At 38.5% G+C, this 23,027-nt stretch overlaps 2 protein-coding genes across 14 annotated transcripts in view; both read right to left on the reverse strand.

The window, feature by feature from the left end:
- Window positions 1-8,746, reverse strand: part of huwe1 (HECT, UBA and WWE domain containing E3 ubiquitin protein ligase 1) — a 51,888-nt gene extending 43,142 nt beyond the window's left edge. For 10 of the 12 annotated variants that reach the window (XM_085444576.1, XM_085444571.1, XM_085444575.1 and 7 more), the window contains exons 1-5: window positions 8,687-8,746; window positions 6,701-6,770; window positions 3,509-3,558; window positions 3,201-3,270; window positions 314-412 (exon numbers count right to left, since the gene is read on the reverse strand). In XM_085444576.1, the coding sequence (XP_085300702.1) occupies window positions 314-412; window positions 3,201-3,245 (144 nt within the window). In that variant the 5' untranslated portion in view covers window positions 3,246-3,270; window positions 3,509-3,558; window positions 6,701-6,770; window positions 8,687-8,746. Of the gene's footprint in view, window positions 1-313; window positions 413-3,200; window positions 3,271-3,508; window positions 3,559-4,718; window positions 4,787-4,926; window positions 5,046-6,700; window positions 6,771-8,686 lie in introns of those variants that run through there. The other 2 variants (XM_085444566.1, XM_085444567.1) reach the window with 2 other exon arrangements.
- A 355-nt stretch (window positions 8,747-9,101) lies between these two features.
- phf8 (PHD finger protein 8) lies at window positions 9,102-22,419 on the reverse strand. 2 transcript variants are annotated; one of them, XM_085444527.1, is made up of 23 exons: window positions 22,101-22,419; window positions 21,479-21,527; window positions 21,243-21,385; window positions 21,019-21,104; window positions 20,788-20,914; window positions 18,554-18,714; window positions 18,303-18,444; window positions 18,013-18,199; window positions 17,741-17,903; window positions 17,113-17,200; window positions 16,722-16,828; window positions 16,524-16,615; window positions 15,362-15,451; window positions 14,973-15,254; window positions 14,782-14,864; window positions 14,522-14,691; window positions 12,841-12,926; window positions 12,451-12,572; window positions 11,857-12,188; window positions 11,677-11,772; window positions 11,486-11,595; window positions 11,041-11,401; window positions 9,102-10,943 (listed from the first exon to the last, which is right to left on the reverse strand). In XM_085444527.1, exons 3-23 carry the CDS (start codon window positions 21,338-21,340, stop codon window positions 10,855-10,857), a joined length of 3,072 nt encoding a protein of 1,023 aa, XP_085300653.1. In that variant the 5' UTR covers window positions 21,341-21,385; window positions 21,479-21,527; window positions 22,101-22,419; the 3' UTR covers window positions 9,102-10,854. The 2 variants fall into 2 exon arrangements, with proteins under 2 accessions (XP_085300653.1, XP_085300652.1); XM_085444526.1 differs by having other exon boundaries at window positions 21,243-21,527.
- Between the last annotated feature and the right edge of the window lie 608 nt (window positions 22,420-23,027).

Raw genomic sequence — 23,027 nt, forward strand, 5'->3', positions numbered from 1 at the left:
CTTGTAGCTCATAAGTTTTCATAAATTTAATAAAGTCAAAGTCAATTTATTTCTCATTCCCCATTCCCTTTTGCATTCTGTTAATCTGTATTATTACTACACTTGCTAAGACATAATTTCATTTCAGGGAGATGTTTCTAGGAGTGTGGTGCGGAAATGATGTCATGAACTTGTGTCAACAGGTATTGTGAAATTTCTCAAATATATTTGATGATATTCCACACAATTCTAGAGTGATGGGAACCTTGTTATAAGAGTTTGTGTTTTATAAAAGACTGAAGGAGTAGCTTCTCCTTCAGCCTAATCTTCTTACCTTGCCAATATTCCAGGTCTTGATATGCTGCAGTTCAACCAATAGCTGCTCATCGTTGCATGCCTTGAGCTTCTCTATAAGTATCCTGCAGTCAGCAGGCTGTTGGTGCAGAAGGTTTAGGAAAATATTTGGTCAAGCACAGTTCCTGGATCCTTAGGAGTCTTCTCAAAACACAATATACCACCCTAAACAGATGATCTATGCTGATAGACAGTGAAAATCTCCATTTACACTGAACTAACAACTCTGGGCAAACACAATAACCCACAATACTTTCACTCAAGTTGTTTAAATATGAGAAGGAAGAGAAAAGAAAAAGATCAATTAACAAGTCAAAAAGCAAGTCAAAGTCAAACTGAGCACAATCTAATGAACTGGGCTTAAAATTGTACATAGAAATACTATGTGTGTATTTGAGCTACTTTAAGCTGGTAATCACACTCTTTGAGAAACAAAGTGAGCCTGACATTAGCAATGCTAGCACCACAGCATTCTTTAATGCCAGTACCCTTGTGCAAAATGTGGTTGAATGCCATTTTATTCTGAAACAGTTTAGATACAGGCATTTATTTTCTAAAACAAAGTACTGCTAGAATTCTCTGCTTTAGCAGGGCCGTGACTTGTTTTACTTTCCACCTAGTTGTTTACAACTTCCCTTCAAAAAAAGTGAGGGGTGCTGCAGTCTGCCTAGTGGTGGAAGACTGTTCAACATCTTTGAACCAACAGTTAAAAAGCATAGTGAATTACTTGGTTTAACTGACCAATACTTCCATTTCTGAATAGCACAATCCTACAAGACGTGTCCTGTCACTGTTTACTTATCACGGCAATCAGCTGAGCAGGCATTATCATCAAGGTAAACAACAGTATGGCTGTTAAATGTATTAAGTCTTCAGCTCTAACCCCTTACCATTCTTAAAAACTCCAACATTAAAGTATTTCAGTTCAATTTAACCAAATTCAGTTCAGAGAGTTCAAGATCCTTCTAAGATAAATACCAGAATTTTTCCTGTAGAAATGTTTGGTGCTCAAAACAGTTACAGCCAGACCCACAGTAATTAATAGAATTGGAATAAAGTTATTTCTGTATCCAGTTTTGTTAACTGGGGTTTCATTAAACAAGGATAACAGCCATTCCTGCTTATCAAAACATTACAGTAGAGCTGGGCGATATGAGATTTTTTCATATCACGATATGTTTTTTTCATTTCAGGCGATAACGATATCTATCACGATATAAGCCAAATAACTATATTTGTAAGATTTAAATGTGCCGTTGCTCACAAGTAAAATGTGAAATAATCAGCAGCTTGTTTTTATTTAAATATTTATTTCCCATAATAAGTTCAACAGGGTAGATGTACTTAAGGAACATGAGACTTTTTCAGATAAATAAAGGCAAATATTGCAAACTACACAAAAGGCAGCCGCTAAAGCGTTTAAGTTTCAAAATAGAACAAACGAAACAGACTACTAAATTGTCAATTCCACTTAGAAACAAAATATTAATTCTAAAAATAAATCTTAGTTTGTTTTACAGAAGAACAGACAAAACTGACTAACTTTTGTCAATATCAAATAAACTGAGAACTAAAAGGAAATTCTCAATCTCTCCTTGTTGTATAGCTGAGCTTTTCAAACAGTTTTAACAGTTACTTTAGTCTGACAAAAGCCGAATGACGAATTAGCGCTTCCAGTCAGAGACTGAGGCTACGTCCACACGTACACGGGTATTTTTGAAAACGGAGATTTTCCGTTTTCGTTTTAAAAAAATAATCCCGTCCACACATAAAGGCAGAAATGAAGGAAAACGCTGCTATGAACATGCCAAAGCAGCAGGTGGCGCTAGATTCCTAACCGTGCAGAAATGTTGGCCAATCAGAAGTCTAGAAGCCTCGGTGGGAAAAAGTAAACAAAGCTGGGGCATAGAAGCAGAACCGAGTCGTATGTGTGGAGGGACAGTAACTGTGTGTATATGTAAGCATTTAAACACTGCAGAGAGTAGAATTAACAGTAACAGTATTGTAGAAATTCATTTCACCGAAACAATAACGTGGTGCACAGTGTGACGCATGCACCAGTTTATTGTATTTCCAGACTTGCTTTCGGCACATTTACAGTGCACGCTACTCTGTTTTTTGTCAGACTTGAAATAGTCGAAATACCTTCACACTACGGAACTTCTATGGCTCTTCCGTTCGACAATCTCTCCGGCATTGGAACCATCATCTGTTTTCTCTTCGGTCACGCTCGGTTGATTTTTCTAGTCGGCACACTCATTTCCTCCATTACGAGCCGGCTCCATTACCCGCTGGCTGCTTCCCAAACAAACACACGTGCGGCTTGGCACTTGTGCTGTACGTAACAAGTCACGCGACGTGACGCTGCGGCTGTGATTGGTTCGGCTCTGCGCTACTTAGTTTGGATTGGCTGACCTTTTTTTTTTAATTTAAATTTTTTTTATTTTATTTTAAGAGGACAAGAGCGGCGAGGTCTATCGCGATAGCTTAATTTCTCTATCGAGTAAAAGTTATATCGCGATACATATCGTTATCGTTCTATCGCCCAGCTCTACATTACAGATAAGAAAATTCCCAGATTTTTACTAGAGAAGTTATCCGAGTTGTCAACTGTATCGTACACATCATGCTTGCAGTCATAGACCCCCCCCCCCCCCGCATTTTTGGACATGACACACTGTAAATTTCTTACAATATAAAAATAAAAAGCATCTTCAACAAGTTCTTTTAGGCCCTGCTCCCATTATGAACTCTTATCACAATTGGCTAGAGAAAAGTCATCCTAAATATCCCAACTACATGCAATTTAGGCAGCAGTGAGGTTAGGAGCTATGAAAGAAAACGCAGCCAGCATCAAATATACTCACAGCTTCCGTAGGTGTTTTCTTTAACTTGCTTCTGTCGACCTTCATTGTCAATAATCTCTATTTTCTGCTCCTGTTGAGAAATGTTAATGTAACCCATAAAGCAACATCTAATAATGAATTTCAGTGTGCTGTGATGCAGATATTCTTCTATAGCACTTGGGTAAATATACATTTGGACTTTACATATCTAAATACTCCCAGCCAAACAGTTATTCAGATATTGAAATATTAACATTAAAATGTCTTAAAAAAACCCAACCCCCCCCCCCCAAAAAAAGACTAAAAAAACAAATAAGATACATACTTACAAAAAAATATTTGGCAATGCCCACTTAAGGGCATGTTCCAGTTGCTCTATCTGTAAAATCAAAACCTTACATCAAAACAGTGTTCCATATGTTATTTAAAAAAATGCTCCAGGTAAATATGTAAATTATTTGGATAATATCCAGTACATAATATAACACAAAAAAGTACCTGCTGGCTATATATCTAGGTAAATTCGTACATTATGTACTTGAAATACACATAACAAAATACAGACAGTCGACTACAAATCTCAACATTTGGCAGGGCACTCAATGAATAAGCAAAGGTAGATGATATGGCGATAATCCTCGAAATTCTGTTACAGCGAAATATGATTGATCACCACCAGTGGTTAAAAAGGTGATGAAAACATTGACATTTTCTCAGGCTCTCTAAAAGTCTGATGATCACAAAGCAAACCGGGCAGAGCATTAGCTGACGGCTAGCGAGCAATGTACGACACAAAGTTAATCAAATTATATTGGGTCCCATTTATTGGCCTAAAACATTAGCCCGACGTTTCATCACTTTCAAATTCAGGGGAGATTTAAGCCAAACAGTGCGCCTCTCTGTTTGCTTTTCCATAAACTCAAACGACTCGAAGCTTACAGGTTAAAGTTATAGCTACCTAGCTAACAAGCTAGCGTCGGTAATAGCTTTACGTTATTTACCTAACGTTAACAAGTTCCTATTCAAAGCCCACTCTGCAGTTATAGGTCATAAACGTGATGCGTTTTGTTTGTAATCAGGTAGCAACACGTCTAAGAAAACGAGAACCCCTGTAAAACTCAACGTAGCGACAGAATCGATCGGCAACGTTTGCTGCGGAGATGTTAACCCCTGACCAGCTAACACCGAGCTACCGGTACCGTTAGCAAACGATCTTCCTCTGAAATTCTAAGTCACCAAACGTTTTTTAAAAAGTCAGCCAAGTCATAATCAAGTCATGCGTGTCATCAGCGATAACCATTCACAATGTAACTAAACAAAATTCAAACCGCTAGGACCATTTGTGGCACAGCTGTCAAACCAGACCTTACAGATTCACCATCCTGTCCTGACCTGACTCTTGACTAATTTAGGTCGGGGCTGCACAGGCCGCAAAAAGGAGCCCGCACTCCCTAGTTCTGTGCTGGCCCTACTCCAGTTAAGATGAATCTGTAAACAACTCGGTGACTAGCGACAAAGAGAGGAATGTGTGCAAAATACCTGGAAACACTAACGTGACTTTTTTTTTTCTTAGGCTCGGAGTTCCTGGCTCTAAAGCTACAGTCGTTGCACGCGCTAGCTAGCGACCTAGCTACCGTTAGTTGAGCAGTGAGCAGAAACGCAGAACAACTCGCTGAATCATTGTCGGACTGGTCTAACGTGACACTGCGAGTTTTGTTTTTAGTTTGCAGAAGGGAAAATTGACTACCGAATCAATTAAGAAGTTTGTTCGTCCGTCCGGAGTATTACAGTATCCCCGCCTGTTTCCATAGCACATAGGCACTAGCTCTTGGCACAGTCATGATGAGTGTGGGTAGTGTGCAAAAAGTGAATAACGCTACGGCTGGGAATGAGAAGCCACTGCTGTCTGTATCGATGCAGTGCGTATTTATAACGGGGCAATGGGCCCTCTGTGGGATGCACCACCAAAACATCTTATCATATTAAGTCGACACAGTTCTTCAAGTTATTTTCATGAAAGCATACCAGGCACACCAGCGTAAGCGCCGACATATTCATACGAACTTACATGTGCATCAAAATATTGTGCTAGCCACCGTGAACACTTAGAAAACACAAGCACATTGCATCAAAACAACTTTAGGTATTTGATCCATGAATATTTACAAAATAAATAAATCAGAATTTTTAAAAGCCTGTTTACAAAACCTGGACAAGTCAGGAGTATACACTTTATTTCAGCTAAATAAGCTTAGAGGTTGCTAATTGTCTAGTTCATTGATATTTTTTAAGATTACTCACTGTTGCATTATGTGTGTAAGACTTCTCTGATGAAGTAAGCAAGTACTTAATTCAAACCTTTAAGAGCTAACATACTGATGTTAGAACACCGACCTTGCTCAGTTACTCAGTGCTACATTATAGCTTATATGATTTAAGTGTAGTTTTCTCCATATGCCTAATTCAACAAAATTCAGTGTCATTAAAAAAAAAAGAAGAAGAAAGGGGGGGGGAAAGGGAAGCATTGTTTTCTTTTGGCACTATATTTGTTTACCAAATTAATCTGAATTATTCATGCATTATTTATTGATAGGCAAATTCAAATTACACAAAATGAGTGGGGACTAAATTAAACCCCTGCCATATCTAGGCATTATCTTAAGGGATGTTTTTGTTTTAAATATTTTATTGCAATATCAGTGGATATTTTACTGACATTGGTTGTATATTGGTGATTATTTAAAATAGTATTTACAGGTTTTTTTTAAAATTATAAATATGGATGTCTGCCAATATTGATTACAGCACGGACATAAAACCAAAAAGTTTCCAAAAGCTCCACACACCCTGTGAGAGGTTATGGTTTTTCCCTAAATTAATATTTGGGTATGATGAGCAGCACAAACACTGTCACTGAGCCCAGTTGTTCAGAGCTGAACAATGGCTGAAAAATAGAAATCACAGTAAATCTCACCAAGACCATCTGGTTAGACAGATATAACCACATGGAACCAGAAAAGAAGGTCACATTTTCTTATTTAGGAATTTCAATAACTTCTGCTAGTTTGAGTTGTGGAAAAATATTTCAAATACACCAAAGTGTTTACTGTCAGAAATACCTTGCTCCTCTTCTTCTTATTGCAAACTAGAATGTGCCAAAACTCTGCCAATGGCTATAGGGGGTGTTTTGTTTTTGACATTTAGTGCTTTTTGTGCCATATGATGACAAAGAAATCATTATTTTTTTTAAAAATACTGAACTGTTTTTATGTCGTTCAGCCCTTCAAACTACCAAAGCATTTAGCCCGTGGAAATCTCCTCTAACACAACAGATAAACATCAACCACTGCCATCTCTGAATACCATCTTATTTGCCAATAGGCGATGCAAAAATCGACTGATACAGATATTAAGTTGTTACATCAATTTATCCCTGCAGGTATATTCTTCATGTATAGTGTGCATTACCAGCTCAGTTCAGTCAAAGCAGAAAAAAAGAAAGGGGGGGAGGCAGTACTCACCAGAATCTGATCTGGTTCAGTGGTTCCACCTTTCTCATCCTTGATTTACTACGCTGTTTCTTTACACAATCTGAAAACATATGACAAACAATGAAATTAGTTTTGAATGAAGAAAAGAAAATGGAACTGCTTGGACACTTGAAACACCATCTCTATTTCTCCAAACGTCCGTCATGTCAGTGTTTCAGGAAGAATTCCATTAAAACTGAAAGATTTTCTACTTTGTAAAATTAAATATAGTTAAACACTTATTTCTGTTTCACTGTACCTCCAGTTTTCTAACTTTGGGGCCTTAACAGTTTCCTTTTAGACACAGGTTTCAGGATGTATGTGGTTTTGCACATGTGAATGACATTTCTAACTTATCTGTATCTTCCTTAAGTCATTATTTTTAAACAAACTGAATTCTTTGATATCTTGTTACTAATTGGACAGTGTGCATAACTGCTATGGGAGTTATTTTTTCTGTAAACATGGACAACAATCAACAGATCCTTACTGTTTAAAAGTTTCTCAAGTTCAACTTATTTGTCTGCCATTAAACTACACTGTTCAGCACAGACTTGCTGTTGATGTGCATGCCTTATTTATGCCAACCAAACAGAACTTTATTTATGAAAAATCCATGAGAGAGAGTAGTAGTCCGCATAAAACAATTTCCATTTCGGCAATCTCTCTCATTAAATCATATGGTACTTTAATATCACAACCTCCATATCACTGAACAGAATTACCCTAATTACCCAGATTTTAAAGTACATTAAAATATTTGCAGAAAAACTTGTCACATCTCCACTTTCAAACTGTTTTATACTTTAATAAGCTGATCACCTTTAATGAGCGAGCTGAGGCCTGGCATTAATGAATTATCCCGGCAATAGTTTGATTCAATAATAAAGAATACAAAAACCCATGAGGCACTCAGGGGAGATTTAAGCCAATGACGGAGAAGTGGTCTACTTCTTTGTCATACCATCACAATTAACAGCGATTAAGAGTATGATGAGATGGTGAAGGGAATCTGACAGGTAACAAATATTCACATTTCAGCAGCTCGGTATGTTTTCACCAAGTGGTTTCACCGCTTGATCTCAAGACTTGTATATGTAAATGAGACAGTGAGACTCACCGGCATCACATTTATAAATAAAGGATAAATAAAATTTGCAAATGTAGCCGAGTGCAATATTTTCTTTGACGAAATCATGCTGATTCTACCGATGAACGCACATTTAATCTAAAACCAACCTGTAGCATTTATAGCTGCTGACATTATGGAATGTTGAAGTCATCATCCGAAACACAAAGTGAAGTAAAGGCTATTATTACTCCCAAGTTAACTGAGTTAGCTCCAAGTTGAAAGCGTGTTCATTCAGCTCCTATCCCATTGTTTCTAAGTGTTGTTTAAGTAGCTTGCTACGCAGTTAAAGATCAGTCAGTAGTGGCGCTAACGTAGACAAAGTTAACAGCTAGTCATCTGATGTTAGCTAGGTTTACTAGCACTTTTGGCTAACATTTGCTACTTCGGCTTTAATTCAGCTTTGACGGCTAACGTTAGCACATCACGAAAAGTCAATCTGCAACACACACTTTGACTCAAGTTGTCTTCATTCCCGCCAAGAGAACAAGCCGCAACAGAGGGAGAAAACTGGCTTTGAATTACTTGCACAGAGGTGCAAATACCCACACACAGTGAACATGACTCTGCGTGTTAAGTGTGCGGCTTCTGTGTTAGAGGGTTTCGCGCGAGCTAATCGGCTAGCCGTTAGGGCTCCGAGTCCGCACAATGCTCTATCCATGGGATCACGGCTAAATTAAAAATGGCGGTTTACACTGCAAAAGACGCATACATTACCATTAAAAATACACTATTTTGGTGGCTCGGATCCCGTGACGAGAAGCAATCAGCAATTTACGGACGATAGACGTCCATCACCGCTTTGCTAAACCCTGTGTCAACACTTTAGAATAAGCCTTTCTGCCTACCTCGAATGCGTGTTACATTTGCTTCTCCATCTTGCACTAACGAGTGGTATGGCAGTTTAGTTCTCGCGAGAATACCTGCTGTTGCGTTTACACAGGGCACTCCCTTGTAATTGCTATTAAAAAAACCACACAAAACAAAAACAAATGCTAAGGCATTTCAGATTGGAAGTAAATGGCATTTCCAGTCTCGACTTTTTAATTAAATGTGCAAACGAAAGCACACAGCAAAAGTCTCCAGGCTTTCTGAAAAATATAGTTTAATATCAAAGTGCATTCAAACTTACTGACATTTGTGGAAAAAAGACTGGACATTGTATTAACAAATGTATTCAACCCTAAAATTAAACTGTGGGATGTTAAGATGTTAAAATAATAATAGTACAGTAATTCATAGATCAAAAAAACCATGAGAAAATATGTTTACACCCTTTATTAAAAATACCCAAGTAGGTTGCTAATCTCTACAATTAATGAAACTGTACTTTTATTGGAAAAAAATCATTAAGTGTAGATGTTTTTAATACAACACAACATTCCTTGTTTGTGTATTCAAAAACGTTCCTAAATGACACCTTCATGAATGCACTGACACCTTGGTTCTCCAGCAGACATGAGAAATCAGAAGACCCGGTAGTGCTTTTGGTGATTCAGCAATCATCAAATAAACTCAAAGAAAAAAAGAAATTTTGCCCAAGGTATATTTTATCATTTCCAGGTCGTATTTAAAACACATCATGTTTAAAATGCACAGTTCACACCAACACAAGAGTGAAAATCAACAATAATTAATATAAAACTAAATGGATGAAATTTAACAAGGGCATTTTCCAGCACGCTTCCAATAACACTAACAAGACAACATGGACTTAGCATGAGAGTTACTGCATACAAATATAAAAAAGAACTATTTCAGATATTTCCCAAATACAGCAATGTATAATGTACAAGTCATGTTACGAAAGATCTGAAAGTTTTTGAACTATAAAAGAATTTAAATTACAACATATATTTACATATCAACTCATGTCCTGCACCTTCACAAAGTTAAATCTACATCTCTGCCAACACTTTAGGACTAGTACATTCTGTGATACAAAAACACATTTCTATTTCTGACCCAAGAGTCCTGCTAACATCCGGGGCGCAATTTACGGCAACATGCAGGAACCTTTTTTTTTTTTGTTTGTTTGTTTTTAAGTCTAAAATTGTTCTGCATTTAAGCAGCTATATTAATTACAAATATTACAAGTATTTACAGTGACAACAAAGCAATGGCTACAGTTTTTGTACAAGCATAAAGTGGTTGAAAATACTTGACGTGGGGACCAGAAGATGAGATTGTAAAAACATACAACATTAAAACAGGATAAGAGATGGCAAAAGTTCTGCCCTGTTAAATAAATATGAAAAGAATAAATAGAATAATGGTGGTAAGTCCTGGCATTAGTCTAGCACGTCAGCTGTCATAGGTAGAGCTACAATATATGGAGATCTATTTTCTATACAAACATCAGGGGCAAATTTCTCAAAAAGAATTAATACATGTCGCATATTATATGCACACACTTGAGTTTTGTACAACCTCTATTGTAATAAAAATTAGGTAAAAAGGAAACTAAACAAAAATAATACTACAACTCTGTCAGTATTTGCACCAATGGATCTTCTGCATGGGAAAGGGGCCTATACAAATATCACATTAACTGTTTTCTTTCCCTTTAAAAAAAGAAAAAAAAATGTATGATGATAGTACAAACATAAATACAACCTCTAAAATGGCCTAAACAAAAGAAACCATTTGCCTTTGTCAATTACCACGTTAAATCAATATCCACCTGACATTCTGAAATTCAAATGTGACGTCAAATAGGTGGTAATTAACAGTTAATTACCACGTTAAGTGCTTGTCCAGCATATTACAGTGATTCACTTAAAGCCACACATGTGCTTCTGAAAATACCTTTATGCAGATGAGGGTGAGCAGAACTGGGCAGAGTAACTGGTGTAGGGCAAGAATTTTTTTTGTGAGGTTCGGCAACGAGTAAAAACAGTAAACAAATTTATCTGGAATAAAAAATATAGATTACTGTCTCTTTTTCCTTCAGACCTACTTCAGGTCTTTTCTTCATTCTCATTCTTCAAGTCTTCAGCCACATTTCCAACACCTCTCACAAGAGAAGTTTGCCATTGCGGTGAATTTTCAGGATTTTTCCAAGTCTCTGTTTTGCAGTCGCAAGTCCTTTCTTTGGACGTTTCCCTAAATCAAGGTATAAGGGAAACATTAAAAACAAATAAACTTTATAAAATATGAAATCATGCTGTCAAAACTAAAGTTTACTCAAGTTTATGCTCACCTTGACCAACTCCTGTTGTGCCCTGACTGGATAAACCTGCAGGGGATGCACCGGAGTGAGAGCTGCTATTTTGTGGAGACAGGGAAGGTCTTCTTGATGTAAGAAATACACCCGGAGCCATGGCTCCACTGCCTCTAGGTCCTCCTGAGCCAAAAGGTCCTGGTCCTGCTGTATATTCATGGTCCAACAGACTAGCAGAGTAATAATCCACTCTTCTGTCTGGGCTGACGTCTGCTGCAGACTCTGGGGCAGGTGTTGGAGAGGGTGGGGCTGGCTCGGTCTGAACAGGAGGTGGAGTGATGACAGGAGCAGGGGGACGCTGCTTTTTCGTGTACTTCCTTTTAGCAGGCTTTTGCTGCTCCTGTTGCACAAACAACAAAGTTTTTCATCTTTTCCAAGGAATATTAGAAGACAAGATTTTTTTTATTAGTTCCCCCCCACTCACTTGTTGTGCCAGCTTGGCAGCAGCTGCAGCAAGGCCAGTTTCTACAGAGGCAACTCTAGCTCCCTCCCTGGCTGGACGATCCTGTTTGGGAAGGGTGGGCATCACCCTGGCTGTATATGAAAAGAAGTTATTGAGTGACTAAACATCAGAAAGCTAAAAAGAAATTTGATCGATCCTTCTGCTATGTTTACCTTTTGGACTCCATGGTGTGTCATCCCAGTTTTTCTTCCGCTTCATCTTAGTCTTGTTGGTGTGATCCTCCTCATCAGATTCCAAGGATGGGTAAACTTAAAAAAATAAATAATTTAAAAAAATTATCATAATTAAATTTTGGCTTGATCAGGAAAATTAATCAAAGTTGTACTGCTCACCATAGTCTGAATCTTTAAAACAAGTTCCCAGAGTCTCCTGTTCATCTGGACTTTCCTCGTCACTAAGGTGACGGGCTGGTCGTTTAATTGGACGTTTTCCAGGTCGCTGAATGACAGGTTTCTTCTCAGAATTTGCTGTCTTTTTGACCCCTCCTGTCACCCATACAGCCTTGCCGCCCTTTTCCTTGACGACCCCTAATCCTTCTGTCAGGCCTCCAGATATAGACAAAGGAGATGAAGAGGATGAGGAGGAGGATGACGAAGGGGGGTTGGCCATGGAGAGCATCCCTTGAATGGCATCACGAGTGCTGGGAGAGGCTGGGGCTTCCTCACTGAGAAAAGTACACAGCCCATCACTAATCACCTCGCAATATAAAACTCTTACACAAAGTGGGACCCCAAACCCATTGCAAATTTGTAAAACAAAGGTTTTCAAGATTACTTCATCAACAATATGAGTCATTTTCACCCGCCTCCACTCTTGACAAAGGTATACAAAGTTTTCTGGGTGTTTCAGCTGCACAGCTTCACACAGTACCATTTTATTATGATTATTTATAAGTACCAACACACAGATGATCCAGGCAATCTTACCCGATTGCTGTAGAGTCCAAGCCTGCCACTTGCTTGCTAGCCTTCAGTAAGTCCAGAATGCCCCCTGCACCACCCTTCACTCCATGAGCAGCCAGTGCCTCTTCATCAGTGGTGTAGTCCTCCTGAAGCCACATCAATTGTTTAAAAACTGAACATCAAGTTCTTGTCAACACTCCATGGCTTGTCTTATGAAATAAAGCTTTTGTTTGCTCAGCAGGGGATAACAAAATCAATATAAGCGATTTATGATTTATGAAACATTAATTATAGTGTAGTGAATAGTTTCTTTAAATCTTTGGGACTGACCTTTTCTGACTGTTTTAAGTAAAGAACACATTTGAATTGGAACTCAAAGACCTGAAAGGATGGCCGTTTCAATAATAATCTCACCTCAATGTCAAAGTCAACTTCTCCGGGCTCTCTGATGCGATTAGGGTCAGAGCAGGGTTTGGCTCTGGGCAGCTTTCTAGGAAGACCTGAAGGTACATTTTAACACTATTAAATTACAGCTTTGAAACTACTACTGAATTATATTAGAAACTAGAGCAGGGCGATATGGCCAAAAATATTTATCACGATATACATTTGAAAATTTGCGATAACGATATAACTGACGATATAATTGATGCGAGACAAAATACTCCACAACATTACTAGCGCAAAAAGACAACCTTCCATTAATTTTCACTTAAACAAGAAGCTGGTTTTTATGTACATTAAAGCTTTATAAAAATGTAACAGTGCAAATGCAAATTCCTTGCTGAAAGTTTAACCAAAAGGCATTTCCAGTAGAAATGGGCTGACATATCCTGAGCATAACCATGTATAATATCCACTGAAGTTAAAAAGAGGTGCTTTGCAACATTAAACTGCAGTGTGCAGTACGCATTTTTTGGACCATAAGGCACATTGAGCTAAACAAAGCAGTTAGATAAATCAAACTTTATTAAACTCATTCTTCTTGCTTCCTCCACTTCTGTACCATTGATTCATTGATGTTGAATTCTCTGGCAGCTGCTCTATTCCCATGTTGTTGCAGTATATTAATGACTAGCCTTGTATTGTGGATGGATTATCTCAGTTGTTCTCCTGACTGACGTTTGGTCCGTTTACAGCATCCTGCCATGCGATTGCATTTGTCTCTAACCATGAGGAACCTTAGTGTTCATCCTCCAGCTTCACTGTTTATGTTATGCTAACATAGCTGTGTCGCTAGCGATCATGTAGCACATCATTATATACCAGCTAGCCCAACTTCAGTAACCCTACAAACGTCACTGCTGTTTAGTTTCCTGCCTTCATTTATGTTGGAAGTGATAGCAGAGCTGTACGTTTGAATTTTTTCAGAAATCTCTCAGTCAGAACATGCTATATCATGCTTAGGTAACTAGCGAAGCGAGCTAACTTCCGCTAGCTTCCTGCTAACTTCTAACTCCGTTAAATGTAATAAATTTTGTTTTCATGGATGCCTGGAAGTTAAACTGAATTGTTACACCTGGTAAAGCAGCAATGCTGATCGTTTTATTAAAGATGAAAGAATTTAGACAGTTAACTCTCAGTGATGCTGCAGTGTTTGTTTGACCTGAAGTGTACTGAGTTTAGGACCCAGATTACTCCCAGATTTAAGAGCATCTTAGTCCGACAAATACGACAATAACGACGGCCGCTTGCATGTTCTGCAAAAAAATGTGCTTTGTTGTGTATCTGACGGACAAACACCAAACCAGTTCCACATCACTGAAGTTGCACCATTTTTACAAACCAATTCTGGTTCATCTGTTTCACTCAACAATCGGCCATGTGCGTATGAAAACAAAGGCACTGCGCATGCGCGTTTTACTCATATTCTATCGCGATATTTCATTTTCCTATCGTTGCCTAACATTATACCGGTATTACCGTGAACGGTATAATATGGCCCAGCCCTATTAGAAACCACATTTTGTTATTAGTCCCAGCATTCAAACAGCTTTACTTAAGTATGATAAATTTTACTTGCAATAGATGAATAAATGAATGAACAGATTAAACACATGTATATATTTCGTTCAAGAATGCATAATACACTTACCACTCAGCTTCTTCTTCTTACTCAGTCCAGCTGTCTTCCGTCGTGGAGGTGGGGTCTCATCAATCTGCAACTCATCCTCAGATTCCAAGTCGGACAGACTGGATCCCTCCGTCGCAAGATGTTTGTAGTTTCTAGCACTTCCTGCACCATTACTGCTGCCATCCTTCTTACTGAAGCCAGAAAAAACAGCAGGTAAACACATCGACCTGTAGTAAGATCACAGAACCAACAGGAACCCTTGAAATGGCTGTAAAGCTTACCCTTGAATTTTTCCATTGGTCAACACAAGTTTCAGCTTGCTTTTATTTATCTTCCCTTCAAACTCCTCTAATGGTAACTCCAACTGCAAAGAGAGATCATCACTATAAGGATATATGAAAATGAAACTTGTTCACTGAAAATGCTGGATAGGCATTCCCATTATCATCACAAACATCTGCAAACATCATACCTTGTTCTTGTGTTTTGACTTTCCAGGTTGAAATTTCTTGAGTGTATGTTTGGTGTGGATCTCAATCAGATCGAGTTCTCCTGCTTCTGCTTTAAGTAGTCCCTTTTGACTCTTCTTTTTGGTTCCTGGGGGCCCAACACCCCCTGTCATCTCCTTGGGCTTGGGCCCTTTCTTTTTTCCAGGGGGCCGTCCTGAATTCTGAGAGGTGGTGAGGGGAGCTTTGGAGAGTGGCGAACCAGGAAACTGAGGACCAGTGCGGCCAATGTTTTGCTGAAAGATATCCTGAAAAACAGATTATTTTTTAAAATCATTAAAACACAGAAAGAGTAAGAAAAACATTTAAACATTAACATTTGTAGAATGTAGAAGCTTTCAGTGATTTCATTTACCTCTACCAGACGAATCTCCTTGGCCAGGTCCTTCACCAGCGCCTGAGTATTGATGGTTTCTGGAATCTCCACTTCATGATCTGCTAAAGCCTGAGTGTAGGAGATAATCATCAATCATCTCCTTACAACATTTTCCAAAGCTACAAGTGATACTATGCTCTTTTTATGTTACTATGATTATTATTCTTATCATTATTTCACACATTACAAACTGTCACAATGGGGAAATGGCCATATATCATTTTACTGTAGAAATGTCACTACATCAGTTACACAAATGATGTTACAAGGAAAAGTTACAGGCTCAGAGCCTGAGGGCAATGCCATGATGGCTGCCGAGGGGTAAGATTAGTGTAATGACTTTGGTCATGCAGCAGTATTTCCTGTCAGTGATCGGTAACTTCCTGGAGTCTCTGCTGGTTGTCTGGCAAGTGCTCAGAACCAAGACATAATGGCAAATGGCCTGCATTTGTATAGCGCTTTTCTAGTCCATAGGACCCCAAAGCGCTTTACACTACATTCAGTCATCCACCCATTCACACACACATTCACACACTGGCAATAGCAAGCTACATTGTAGCCACAGCTGCCCTGGGGCGCACTGACAGAGGCGAGGCTGCCGGACACAGGCGCCACCGGGCCCTCTGACCACCACCAGTAGGCAAACAGACATAACAGACATAACACCGTGGCGAAGCCACAGGACGTCATTTCTACACTGATTAAACAAACAAGCTTCAGAGGTATAAGCAGTTTACGGCCATCTGACAGAGGCAGACATGAAAGTGGCTGATTTTCTCATTTAACTCTTTGCTAGGGAGCAAATAAAAACACATCCCAAATTAGCAGTTTTCTTAACAGCATTGCTGCAATTTAATGTTTTGCTTCTAAACAAGAAAAATACCATGCAGTAACTTTTATGTAATCATTTATGACACTATAGATTTTACTGCATTAAAGTTAATGTATTAAAACAATTGTAGAGCTGTATTTCTGATCCAATCAGTAGCATTCTCTGGGCCAAAACAATAATAATTAAAAAAAAAAAAAAAACTTCCCATATTTCAAAGTCAACTTTAGAAGGGAAATAAACCAAGCAATAAGAGAATCAGTAAAACCGGACTAAAATGGGACATTACATTGCAAATGTTTAAGGTTTTACCTCTTTGCGGGTCCAGCTGCGGAAGGCATTGTTTAGGGCCTTCGCCCCATGAACCAGGTAAGTGGCAGGATGCCTGCGATTTTCTCTCAAACCTGTCAGACCAAACACCACAAAGTTAGCAATACAACAATTATTAACAGCAAACACAGACCAGCCAAGTAGTTCAAATAAAAACATAATAAAAGCCAAAGCCCTTACCTCTGAAAGTATCGAGAAGGTGCTTTCCTACATACCAGCACACAGTCTCAAAGTTGGGAAATTTGAACAAGTCTGCTGTGCTTAGTCTCTTCTCTATTTCATATGCCCTAAACAATACCACATCACAAAAAGTTATTTATTGCCACCAGGTTAAAATATCTCTGCAGACAAGGAAAAAACAACAACAACAACAACCCACAAGTATAGTAATTTTAACCAAATACAGAACTTCAGGCTTGAGGAACAAGAAGTGAGGAACCACAACAATTAAGGGTGCAAGTTCCTTCGTCCGCCATGTCTAAACACTGACATTTCAACATTTCAGTCAAAAGGAATACAATTATGCTCAATTAAATATACTTGACATACATAAGTTTATCAAAAAACTAACCGCAACTGCATGTCAATGTTGAGACTATGCAAGAAGTTTCCTCCAAAAGCCAGGCAGTCCACTGGAGTGAGCACAGCATGAATCCACCCTGGTTAAAAAATAAATAAATAAAAATCCACACTATAAGCAGATCATTTTTTCTCAGCTTTGGTTCGTCTCTCTAAAACAAGGCTTTTACACAACTGTGTATAAATATAAAAATGTAACTTAGGCATTATGGTGCATACACAAAAACAGTGTTGTAAACACCATTGTAATCTTTACTGCTCACAAAACATTTTGTGGCATGTTATTGCTTTCATAATCTAAATCAAAGAGAAAGAATGCACACCAATCATCTTCTTCTTCACTGGTAACTTTTAAAAGCTGTTTGACCTCTGTTTGGATATTGAACTATAAGCTGAATTGTTGCAATATACTTGGTAGAAACAAGACTGCGCCACAGAAACATAGACAGTTTCTATTTTACTTATTTTCTACGGCTTTTTTGTGTTGTCATCATGTATGCCCATGTAGAAACCAGATGAAATGCCTGATGTTCATATTGTAGCTGAGTTAATGTAATTAGTTTGAGATATCTGACAAAACAAAACTCTGCTCTAACAAAAAGAATTACCCAAGTGCTTACCTGTTGGTATGAACAAGGTGTTTCCCTGTTTGACAGAACACTTATAGCACATGTCAACCTGGTCCCCAAAGAACATCTCATTCTGGTTAGATGATGAACTCCATCGCTCAAAAAGTGCCAGGTTGGCAGGGGTGGGGGAAATTAAATAGAAGATTTTCTCACCCTGAGTAAGCACAATAAGGGAAGCTTTAAAAAGATGCAAAACTATTCGTTTAAAACACAAACACAAAAAATGAATGTGAACAGAAACCTTTGAAACAATTAACACTTACCCTGAGGACATGGTACCATACTGAGGTGCCTCCAAAGTCAATATGGAAGTCTGTGTAGCTATCCTTCACTCCCATTAGGCAGTACTTTTGCACATTGGGACGCTCGAAAACAGACTCTTCAGGCCAGAGGTTTTCCACCCAGGAAAGTTTCCTCACAATCTTAGGCGTCTCCACCAGGTTTGACAGTCTAAGATAAATCCAAAACTTTTATTTAGTCTTCAAAACTCCACACCAGTAACGACAATGTGTTACTTAAACGTATATTTAGTAGAATGACTGTCTTTTCATACCTGGTCTCAGAGAACTCCAGGCTGATGACATTGAGGACCCTGTCTCTGTTGGGGCTGTTGTAGTGCTCAACAAAGTCGCCCAAACGCATCTTCAGATCACACTGGCGTGAAACATCAATTACATCAATCTGTTTATCCGAACCTGAATTTAACAAAATGCACAGGTTTCAGAAAACAAAGCAAACAAAAATTAATTTACTGATTACAAAAACACAACCTAACCATAATTTAAATTGTAACTGTAACTTTACCAATGTAGTGCTCCACATCACTGACGCCAAATGATGATGGAGGTAGGGTCATACCCAGGCCATCCCGCCGCAGAACCATGACAGGTACACTGAATGAATGCTCCTCCAGAAACTCAACTGTAAGTTGGGCCCCTGAAGGCTTTAGCAATATTTCATCCGCACTGTCACAGAAAAACAAAAAGTACGTTTTCACTCTGATCACAAGAAAAAAAACAAAAACAATAATAGGACAGAGTGATTTACAGTGTTATTACATTAAAGATCAAAAACCCAGGATGCTAACTAAAATAGTGACACATGGAGTAAGCAGTAATAACTATAACACCAGTCTCCCTTACTAACACACACACATACACAGAGGACTAGCGACTGGCTGGCAACCTAAAGTCCTTGCAAAAACCAGCAACCACTAAATTCCTGAAATTATAATATTTATTCAGTCAGTAGTCGGTGTTGCTGGTTCACCAACCGGTTTCAAGACCAGTGTTAGATAAAGACTAGTAGAATGTAATGCAATCAACTTTAATAGTAATGTATTTGGGATGTTATCAACTAGTCAACCAGACAACTAACTGTCACTATAATCTATCTAATAGAGCAGGGCGATATGACCAAAAATATTAATCACGATATACATTTGAAAATTTGCCATAACGATATAACTGACGATATCATTGACAGAAGACAAAATACTTTACAACTCCACAACTTTATTAGTGCAAAAAAAAAAAACATCAATGTATTTTCACTTAAACAAGCAGCTGTTTTTTATGTGCATTAAAGTTATATAAAATTGTAACAGTGCAAACTCCTCGCTGACAGTTTAACCAAAAGGCATTTCCAGTGGAAACTGGCCGACATATCCTCAGCATAACCATGTATAATATCCACAAAACTTAAAAAGAGGTTATATACACACAATACGGTAATATTATGTTGAAGCACAGTACGTATCACTCCGCAAGGCGCCTGCCTACGATAGCTGTAATGCACCGACAATCCATCAAGCGGTGCGGGTTTGTAGCTTAGCAAAGTCGTACTACAACATTTGACAGATTTTCGAGCGCCGTGTACATAAAATAGTTTCGAGGTCAGTAAACACAACCAGGATTCATACATAAGGCACACGGGATTATAAGGGGCACTGTCGATTTTCAGAAAAATCAAAGGATTGATTTTAAGTGTGCCGCATTTTCCAAAAAACACAGTAACAACGACGGCCTGCTAGCATGCTCTATGTTGTGTATCTGACGGACGAAAGCCAAACCAGTTCCACACCACTGAAGCTGCAGCATTTTTACAAACCAATTCTGGTTCGTCCGTTTCATTCAACGATCCGCTTTCGCCCTTCTCATTCTCTGTCGCCGCCATGCTTTTTCCGCAATGTGCGTATGAAAACAAAGGCACTACGCATGCGCATTTTACCCATATTCTATCGCAATATTTCATTTTTTATTATTGCCCAACATTATACCGGTATTACCGTGAACAGTATGATATGGCCCAGCCCTACTATCTAATTGTTTTACATTTTAAATGCTGGTAAATTGTTGTGTCCTAAATGTTATGCAGCCATCTGCCACCCGATGGAGCATCGTCATTAAACTGTTCATCTTTGCCTGATTTTTTTTGTCAACACTATTATTTCTAATTATATAAAGGTGAGAATAAGCTGCAAAAATGAGCTTTCTCACAGGTGTGAAAAGGCTTTTCCTCAGCGATAAGGTGAGGAGTTCATTTGGGAGGGGCTAAGAGTAGAGCTGCTCCTCCTCCACATTGAAAGAAGCCAGTTAAGGCGAGCTTCTCTAGGGTAAGGTGTTCTGGCCGGCCATGTCCTACCGAGAGGAGGCCCCGGAGTAGACCTGGAACATGCTGGAGAGATTACATCTATTGGATGGCCAGGGAATTCATTATGCATGGCACAGTCTATCACACTTTTCAGTCGCTGTTTATTTGTTTTTCGAATGTTAATTTGTCACATTTTAATAAAACGTGAACATGTTTTAAAGTAACGTTTTCATATCATATTTAACATTGGTTTAAGTGTTTTTCTTCTTCTTGTGTGTTTGGAGTACTATGTGCAACATTTTTTTCTTTGTTTAGTTGACTAAGAAATTAGTTGCCAAGGTATTATAACAGCAATAGTACATTAAGTTCTTACAATGTGAAAAACACACTACAAACCATGATTTTCTTCAAACTTTTGTTTTAGCAGGATGGCAGGTGAGACTTACTTCGGGAAGGTTCGGCTCCGTAGCTCCCTAACAAACTGTGCGCTCCCTGTCTTAACAGGCTTACTTGGGTCTCTTCCTCCAGTGGCACCTCCATCTACTTGCTTATTGCCTCCCCGGCGTTTGCGCACTAAGAAAATGGAGAAAACAGTTTTCAACCTGTACATTTCTATGAAAAAGTCAACTAATAATAACACCAACCCTGAGAGTTTTACTTAAGAAATGATAACTTACTAACAGAAGGCCCATGAGTGACCTGACAGTTGGGGCAGTGGTACAGGTCAATCTCAGCCGCTTTGTCTTCCTCTACTCCAACACAGCTACAAAAAAGCATACTTATATCAAAACAAAGAATGGCTCCATTACCCAATATAGACACAGAAATTTTACAGTGAAGACAACAGATGTAACCACATCATAAATCTAATAAAGTGGGTCAAAGCAGGAAAACATCCTACCTTCCATGAAACCAGTCTTGACAAATGTCGCACTCTATCATGAAGCGTGTCACATCATATGGCAGACGACACAGACAATACACGGGCACTGATGCCATGTTCAGTGTGTTTGTGCAAGATATTTATGTAAAGTATTTTCAAATCTAATGGAAACGAGTGAGGAGAGACTAATTAATCAACAAAAGGAATTATTATTTATGTATTAATGGTAAGGCTGGTGAAATCTGTCACTTCACGTTCTGATTCTTCTACTTGATGCACATGTCCAGAGGTTTACTTGAAAACCTGTTAAAATAAAGGGAAAAAAAGAAAAACAAAACAAAACTTGTTAGCAGCTCACCATAATGACCCCACACTCGCTAGTAGAGAGCTGATTAGAGCAACATATAAATCCTGTTCCCGTCATAACGAATAAGTTTAGTCGTTTACTTGAATGATCAGCATTTTGTTTCGGTGGTACATGAATTAATGAGCATCGGTGCATATTGGTCAAATACTAATCTTTGCAGATAAGCTCAGACTCATCCCGGACGAAAATTCAAGATCGCTTCTGCTCAACAGCTGTTAACGCTAACGTTAGCTCCGTTTGTAAACACTCTATGCATAGTGAATGTTGTGCTGCTAGCTTTATCAACGCACTTATACATACAGCAATTAGGCTAACGCTAACGTTAGCCGCGTTAGCAAGCGATGTAGTTAGAGAAGAAAATTATTTGCCAAGATGTTAACTTAAGCAAAAGTAGCTACGAAGCGTGAATGAACCCTTATATGTATCTGATGCAGCTAGTATATTTCAGCCAGGAAAACGTTGTTGCTGGTTAAGACGTTTGGATTTTTCTTTCCACGATAGCAACTCACCAAAATGTAGCTGCGGCTGGGCCAACTATTGAAAAGCCGTTGTAATCCCTACGCAAGCTCGGGGTTAGCTGCGGCCTTATTATGCAACGTAAATTATTACCAATTTGCTTCACCACATTTTTGCTTATCAACTTTGTAATGCCCAAATATAAAGGCCAGGTCCAGAAATTCACAATGGACCAGAAAATTGTAGCACGAAGCGACCTAAACTAACAAAACAACAACAAATAACATCGTATTTAACTGCATCGACGCCATTTCAAAGATAGTAACGTCAGACCGTTGTTCGTCGTTGTCTGCCGTGGCGGGGACAATAAAGTTGTAGACAGTCAAAAATTGAGTTGCGTTCAGGAAACTACGTTACGGTGCGGAAATTCAGTTCTATGCGTCAGGAGACGCTGCAAACATGTATTTTTTCCGTCATCTCATAGAAACAGAAATGTACTACATAATTATCAGCATGCGAGTACATACGATTTGTCAAATAACTGCACACCCTCATAACGTTTAATTGTAATTTTTTTAATCTCTTTTCCCTTCACACTTTATGTCAGTCAGAATACAAACTATAATTTGAAACGGATATTTCTTTTCAAGTAAAATAAATAATTATTGCCAACATTCAGTAACCTGATTTTATAATTTAAAAAGTTTGTATTTACGTCATTATTTTTCACGTTGTCATTTTATTGAACCTGTGTTAAGAAATGCAAACCACACATTATGAGTGCAACTGGTGGAGTGTCGTGATCAGGATTGTGATTCAAGTGTACATATATTTTATAATTCAATTATCTTTTTCACTTTTTAATTTGCCTAAGGCCCTTCGTCACTTACGAAATTTATTTATAAAAAATGTTTTTATTCCCTGGCACTCTTTCTCACATCCTGGCATTATGATTAACAGCGATTCCAGGTCAGGAATGC

The sequence above is a fragment of the Copadichromis virginalis genome, linkage group LG20 (assembly GCF_057382275.1).
Source record: "Copadichromis virginalis isolate Kocher_CV1m ecotype Utaka linkage group LG20, C_Virginalis_male_GT1.1, whole genome shotgun sequence".
Lineage (NCBI taxonomy): Eukaryota > Metazoa > Chordata > Actinopteri > Cichliformes > Cichlidae > Copadichromis > Copadichromis virginalis.